General features: G+C 35.2%; 1 protein-coding gene across 1 annotated transcript; it reads left to right on the top strand.

The window, feature by feature from the left end:
- Positions 5,427 to 6,467, top strand: LOC109222908. The gene has a single exon (XM_019387199.1). It carries the CDS (start codon positions 5,647 to 5,649, stop codon positions 6,265 to 6,267), a length of 621 nt encoding a protein of 206 aa, XP_019242744.1. The 5' UTR covers positions 5,427 to 5,646; the 3' UTR covers positions 6,268 to 6,467.

The following is an 8,420-nucleotide window of genomic DNA, read 5'->3' as shown; positions in this document are numbered from 1 at the left end:
TGTTGAATTCTTTGAAAGCATTTATTCGTATAAAACTGAATGTGAGTCGTTAAATGAAAGACCTAAACGACCACGGGAAGAACCAAAGGAAAATACTCCAAGTGAAGAAGATCCAGGGCGTAGCAAACGTCAAAGAACATCTACTTCCTTTGGAATAGATTTTGTGACATTCTTGCTTGAAAATGAGCCTCAAACTTTTAAAGCAGCAATGTCATCTTCTGATTCAGCATTTTGGAAAGAGGCAGTCAATAGTGAGATTCAATCAGTTTTGGATAACCATACATGGGAATTGGTTGATCTTCCTCCAGGAAATAAGCCTTTAGGTTCGAAATGGATCTTTAAGAGGAAAATGAAAGCTGATGGCACTATTGACAAATATAAGGCAAGACTTGTTATCAAAGGTTGTAGACAAAAGTAAGGCCTAGATTACTTACACATTTACTCGCCAGTAATAAGATTAACATCTATTAGGGTGTTAGTGGCGTTGACGGTCGTGTATAGTCTTGAAATCCATCAAATGGATGTTAAAACATCTTTCTTAAATGGAGAATTGGAGGAAAAAATTTACATGGAACAACCTAAGGGTTTTCTGGTTCCGGGTAAAGAAAAGAAAGTGTGCAAACTTGTTAAGTCGCTTTATGGACTTAAACAAGTACCCAAACAATGGTATGCCAATTTTGACCAAACAATATTGGCAGGTGGGTTTAAAATAAACGAGTGTGACAAATGTGTTTACATTAAAAATACTCCAGGTCATGAAGTAATCGTTTGTTTATATGTTGATGACATATTGATAATGAGCAAAAATATGGCAGATATAAATGCTACTAAGCGTATGCTAGCTAGCAAATTCGACATGAAGGACTTAGGAGTTGCTGATGTGATCTTAGGAATCAAAATTCACAAGACTCCACAAGGTCTAGCATTATCACAGTCTCACTACATTGAGAAAGTACTCGACAAGTTCAAGTATTTGGATTTCAAGATTGCCAAGACTTCAATTGACGTGAGTTATGCACTTCAAAAGAATGAAGCTGAAAGTGACTCACAACTGGACTATGAAAGAGTATTGGGAAGTTTGATGTATATCATGAATTGTACACGACCAGATATAGCATGTGCTATTAGCAAACTGAGTTGGTTTACAAGTAATCCCAATCAAATACATTGTATGGCAATGAAACGAGTTTTGGGTTATCTGAAACATACCCAAGATGATGCTCTGCATTATAACAAATATCCCTCCGTAGTCGAGGGATATAGTGATGCAAATTGGATTAGCGGATCTTCTTAAGTTAAATATGCAAGTGGATATGTTTTCATAATTGGGGGTGGAGCAGTATCTTGGTAATCATCCAAAAAAACATACATTGCCCGATCTACAATGGAATCTGAATTCATAGCTTTAGATAAGGCCGGTAAAGAAGCTGAATGACTTCCGAATTTTTTGAAAGATATTCCATTTTGGCGCAAACCATTGGTACCCATATGCACACATTGTGATAGTTAAGAAACAATAGGCAGGATGGGGAGCGTTATGTATAACAGAAAATCTCGTCACATACGACGGAGACACAATACTATTAGACTACTACTCTCTAGTGGCATAATCGCGATTGACTACGTAAAGTCAAGAGATAATGTGTCGGATCTACTTACAAAAGGCCTATCTAGAGAGGTAGTTGAAAGATCATCGAAGGGAATGGGATTAAGGCCTAGGAAAGTCATCATAGCGGTAACTCTACCTAGCAGACTGGAGATCCCAAGCGCTAGGTTCAAAGAGATCAAATAAAGTTATGATCGATGGTTCAATATTATTTCTCAAATCATTCTCATGATGAAGACAATGTTCAAAAATCAGGGTAAAGCATTAAGGATTTTTTATGAGTCAATAAAACTTAAAGCTTTTTATGATTTGCTAAGTCTTGCTGGAAATGACCAGATAGTGTGTCTATAGGATTACACGTTTAGAAATCACCTATGTGAGTGTGAAGTGTAAGTCGTTTCAAGGGGAATGAAAATAAAGGCCCATTCTCTAAGCACTCATGAAACCAGGCGGTGTTCATGGATAAAACGAACACAACCGTGAGAATCAAATATGGTTAAGGGTTGATTGTGTGACTTATGTTGTCTAGGTATACAACAAAGTTCGACGGTTCAAAGATATTAAATCTACCGATTGACCAAGTATATCCAATATAAGTTCACTACGGAAAGTTCAAAGTGAAACCTACTTATCCAGATGCAATTAATCCTTGCATGTAAATCACACACTCGTCTGTGCATTCCTTTGTCTTATAGTCATTCCCCATTCATGTGGGGGATTATTGGGATTAAAAGATTGGTGAATGGAAAATGGAGGGAAGAAAATAGAGGGAAAGTGGGCTCCCTTTTGCTTTGGAAAGAACAAGTGTCCCTCATTGGTAGTGGAAGAAAAGTGAATGTGCTTATATTGAGAAATCACTTCTCTTGGTGTTAAATTGGTTGGAAAGAAAGTAAGCCTCACGTAGTCGTCGTCATCGCTCGCTCGGCTTCGGCTTCGGATTTGGTCAAAGATTGATTGATTAATCTTTTTGGATAAATTTTTTTCCAATTATTTAATTAATTAACAAAAATTGAACCCGGAATAATCCAAGACCCGCGACGCGACCCGGTCCATTTCTTTCCCGGATTATTTTAAACTAATTTTTCAGAATATTTTAAATGGGAATCGCCTCCCCCCCCCCCCCCCCATTCCAACAGCGATGGCTGTTTCTAAAAGGTTGCAGAAATAGTGCTAGAAAATGGCTATAAATATACCTTGATCCTAGAATCTTTCCTTCTTCTGCACAATCAAAATTCTAGTGTGGTTTATAGCCTTCGAGTGGTTCGCTGTTTTACCGGCATTTTTGGTTCCAACACTTTGGTGAGTTAAATCGTTCTATCTTGGGAGGATAATATTTGATAATAGGTGAATTAGACTATAATTGGACCCTAAAGAACCATATTTTTGTATAGCTTTGTGGTAAAAAGTGATAACCAAATGCTCTGATTAGTGCTTTTCATGCTTTGCAGGCTATATCCAATGAAAGAAGTCGATGGAGCACGTTTGGGATCAATTACGGAGAAAAGGAGGCCAATCAAACAATGCCCACGAAGTGCACCAAGCGAAGAGACAAAACCAAAGCTGAACTTGGCCTGCTGCGGTCAGACCGTAACCGCAGTAGGACCGCGGCAGAACATTATTAAAGATTCAGAGGACCTCTTTGGCCGCGGTCCTGGCGTAACTGCGGTGGGACCGCGGCAGAACGCGGAAAAGCCAGGGACTAAAGTGTCAAGTCGGGAAAACTTGGTGTAAAACCCTTATAAGAAGTAGGAATTCGGCCACGTTAGGGCAGATTTGTTTTGAAGATTACTTTTGCAAGAAACACAAGTGTGAGAGATCACCCAAAAACATCATAGTTCTTTATTTCTTCTTTTTCTTGCACTTTTCCATGATGAATATTTTCGTAGTTTATCTTTACGTTGTTCTGAGTAGCTAAATACTTTAGTCTAAGGTTTTGATGGAACCTATTGAAGGATGAACTTCTTGATTATGTTAATATAGTTTGCCAGTTAATCTCTATTTGTTCAACTACGTGTTTATTGTAGTTAATTGACAGGATCCTCAATTAGCTGTGCCTATTTAGTGTGCATAACTCGGGAGAGAGTGCATATTTAGGTAATTGTTGAACAACACCACTCCCAAAGTATAAGAGGGATCTATAACTGCGGGTTTAAAGGCGGGATTAGGGATAAGGAAGCCTTGGGTGTAATCTAAAGTGAGCTGTAATAAACAAAGTCAGCTAGCGTATCTCGGGAGAGTGCGTGTAGTAAATTATCGCGATTACTCGGGAGAGATTTACGGTAAAAAGAGTGCTCATGATTGATAGAGATGTTTTGGTGAATCTATATGAAACATAACTGGAAGGGATTCCATCAATAGGGGAAATCACTACCTTAGAACCTTCTCATTATTGTTTACAACCCAAGCATATTTAATTTACAGCTGTTTATTTATTTATTTTCAATCTTAGTAGTAGAGATACCATCAACTATTGTTTACAACATTTGGGGAAGTTGATTATAAAGAATTTAGTGATTCCAACAAAGGTAATTGATAGGTTAATTCTATGTGGATTCGACTCTTGGCTTAAATACTCAGGTTATATTTCCAACGTCCGCGTGTCCTTTTATAAAGCATAGTTGGGCGTGATCAATATTCCAACACTGCGGGTACTTGAGCGAAATAATTTTCTTAAGGACACACTGTGCATTCAGTAGGCTCGATTTTATTCCGAAATTATTTTTCAGATTCAACTTCATTATTTCGACATTCTTTTGCTGCTAATTTTCTGTTTCTGAAAATCTACTGTTTCATTATTTATTATAGTAATACAGATTGATTAACAATTTCTTTAACAAAAAAAGAAGAAAAAATTAAAAACTGGAAAACTTGCTTTTTCACCACTATAAATGTGGTGGAACGATAAATTTCTCTGTCTATAACTAAAGGCCTCAGGTTTGAGCTCAAGTCCTTAATAGGGAGCAAATTACCCCTATAGATAGGATTTTTGGATATAAATCTGAATAAATCGGACACAAAACCAATGGAAACCCAAAAAAAAAAAAAAGGTGGCTTTCTCCAACTTATATATTTTTAGTTGTTTGAAATTATTTAGCTTATCTTATTCCGTAAAAAGAAACTACAGGATTTATTATCAATTCCCAATTTCGATCACTACAGTAGGAAAAAAGAAATGGAATGTAGGCCAATAGCATTTCCTACACGATGTGAGGAAAACGTGAAGAACCACCAAGGAAAGTGAAATCTCTCGCTGTTCCGTGAGAATCAGGTTTTACGTAATGGTAAATAAAAGGAAAACATGTGTAGCGGTACTCAATATTTCATATCAAAACAAGTAACTAGTTTTGATGATTGAAAATTAAAATACGATTATTTGTTAATTAATTATTGTTAGAAGATATAAATTTATTTATACACATACTATCCATTTAATAATTTGATAGAAATTAAATACATCGAGTATTTATAAAACAAATTATACGGGGGGAGGTTGTTTACGTGCATCCAAATATTTCTATTTTTTCATTTAATTATTTGGTACTGAAATTTATTACGTTTGTTAATTATTTAATTCACATTTTCAAAACTATAATGTAATATCTTAATTAAGGGTGAAAAATTCTAATCTTTAAGCCTGTGTGGTTACAAATGGAAAAATTATCCGTGGTAAAGTAATAGCCGAAAAAATGTATAAAATTTGTGTATTTTTATATATATATATATACACATTATGTATGCTATATATAAATTTTATATATTTTTCGTCTACCAAATATAAATAGTTTCTGGTACGAACTAAAAGTGATAATACGCCGTTAGATCTCCACTTGCAGCCAAATATATATAATATTTGGATCTACCTTAGCATCTTCGCCCACGATTCTCGGCATCTAATTTCAGATGCTTCTCTGATTTCCCTCTTCCTCTTGAATCCGACGGCTCATATTTATCACCCAATTCCCATATATATTCCCTACATTACACTCCACTTTCCTAATTAAGAGAAAAAGAAAAAGGAAAAGTTTCAAAGAAAATTTATTATGAATGCAATGGAATCTCCGCTTGAAGCTCTTGCTTTCAATTACTTAAGCTTCGGTTTCATTACAGTCGTTAATAATGTCTGGACATGGATCGCCGTTATTACGGCCGCCGTTAGCTTCTGGAGAATCAAAGCATCTTCAACGTTACCTGCACCGGAGCCACGTGCAGACTTTTCTGGCCGTGCCCCATCTCCATCTCCGCCGACGACAACGTCGTCTATGTCGTCACCGTCATCGCAGGTAGAAAGGGAGTCAACTCAGCAGGCAATAATATCAGAAAAAACCTCTTCAACAGCTACTACTATGATGTTTCCTGTTGTTTCTTTGATCAAAGAAGAAGGAACAAAAGGGAAACTAACGGTGTATTTTAAGCAAGATATTGACGGTGGAGAATGTGACGGCGATATCGTAAACGGTGATCGGGAGGAGGAAGAGTTGAGTAAGGAGTGGTTTGAAAATTGGGAGAGAGTGTTGAAAATGAGGAAAGGAGAAATGGGGTGGTACTCTTACCAGGACATGAGGGTTATTGACGGCAGCGTAGTTAGGTTGTGGGACGGCTGTAGACGGCGGAGGAATGCAGAAACCACCGCTTTCTCGGTTGGTGTAGTTAGTACGTGGTAGTTTAGGAGGTTGCTGTTAATTAGTAGAGATCATGCAATAACAGGTTTCACCACTATGGAATTTTAGAAAGAAAAATTGTACATATTCTAGCTATATTAATTAGTATTTATAATACCTAAATCTTGACAACGCAAATGCTGCATTTTTTGTCTTTGTTGTTCTATAAGTTTATAACGCAAATCCTCCATCGTAGCTTGTTGAATCCATATTTGCAACTTCACTTTCATGCTTTTAAACTTATATATACTACTCGTTAGCTGTGGTGGAACTAGAATTTTCACTAAGAGATGTTAAAATATTAAAAAATAAATATACTAAAAAGTTTAGGGGAATCAATCTATAATAAATATACATAAAATAGAAAATCTATCTCCGGCGAAGCCGTGAAGGGGTGTCGATTGACACGAAGAAATTACGTAGTCTGCTTGCATTTCCTAATATTTTTTGTGGCTAAAGATAACATGGAAATATATCAAAATTACAATGCATATCTTAATTAATGCATGTTTTGTGTTCTTATAATTAAGCTGTTTTCAAAGTATAGTAAGAATAGTTACGAGTTAAATTAAAACAGTCCGAATTCAATGTACTAATAACTACATATAAAGTTAAAAGCTGCACGGTCCAGTCTTGTCTGCGACAAGATTTAAAGAGAAAACAGATAGTAGTAATGCAAAAATAGATTAATAAGATTTTAAATATTGTCTGATGACTGCAAGTATACGTGTATTTTCTTCACAGAATATAGTTGGATTGATCAACTTATAAATCCTGCCAATACCGATTCTAATTTATCAGCTGAACAAAATTAAAACAGCATTGGATCACTCAAATATGACATATAAGTATATACTAAAACAGGATTATTACTATGTATAACAGTGTGCTCAAGTAGACATGTGTTACGTAATTAAATATTCAATATTCTCCGGGAACCTTGATGGACTTAATTGGTTATAATAAAATATTGGTAATGATGGTAACAACTAACAACAACCCCATTTTTAGATAATAAATGGTTAAACAAATGGAGTAGTGAAATTGAATCCAAGAGTAAATATGCGAATATCCAACTAAAGAAGCCAAATTAGAAATTCAAACATTTCTTATTAATTATTGACTCACGCAACTGCCGTTTGATGTGATCTTTCCTTTTGTTCTCCTTTTTCCTTTGTTTTTTTCTCTTTTAGATAAACTAGTATAGTACCCGCGCGATGCGCGGATAAATTATAAGAAAAGAAGAGTGTACAGAGATAATAAAAATATGTATATTGCAAATTAGAATTAGCGATCAAATACAAAAGGAGTAAAATTAAAAATAAATAGATGAATTTTGTTGAGAGTAATATAGGTGGCTACGTATGAATGAAGTGCATGACAGTAGAATTTGAAGAAACTTTCCAAAACCTGTGAAGCTAGTTCAGACGTATGGTGATCTCCAACACCTATAACGAAAATTATAAAGTCAAACATCAAAATTTTGAGTATAATTTATAACGCATGAAGTCATATTAAATAGCATTTCATTGTTTACCTTATTTATGTTCATCGATGAAATGAAGCAACTTGACAGATAGATAAAGTATTTATCTTTGATAATTGACGTATTAGCTGTATTTTTTTACAGAGTATCAACGAAGAGCAGTAAAGAAAAAAACAAATGGTCTGAGCAACAGAGAAATATCAGATAGTACTTTTACTGTCCCTCGCAAATGTTGTTATGTAAGACTGTGGTTGTATCTACATTCATTCCAACATTGAATTATAAGGTGCATGCCTTCCACATTGATGGAACAATTGTTGTTTTATTGCAAAAAATGTGGATTGTACGACAGAATATATCGTTTCCAAGAAGATGGTCTTTGTAAGAAATGGTTAATTTTTTTTTTTTTAATTGGAGATTAGCATGCACCTACCATCATGAAACTATTTTAACGCGTATGTTGTAATGTTAGGAGTTTTTGTAAGTGGGAATGCTCAACTCTACCTATAGGTGTTGTGTGATATGGATTCTGAACAATAGCTGCTGGTTTTTTTAAATATATTTTATAGGTGATACCTTTCAATTTTACTCATAATTCATCGCAATACAGTAGTAAGATGTAGTTTATTATCATATGAAGTAAGAGAAGAGAATGGATCCACCTTCAACC

Source organism: Nicotiana attenuata, chromosome 2 (assembly GCF_001879085.1).
Source record: "Nicotiana attenuata strain UT chromosome 2, NIATTr2, whole genome shotgun sequence".
Taxonomy (NCBI): domain Eukaryota; kingdom Viridiplantae; phylum Streptophyta; class Magnoliopsida; order Solanales; family Solanaceae; genus Nicotiana; species Nicotiana attenuata.
This window is presented reverse-complemented; position numbering and strand designations above follow the sequence as displayed.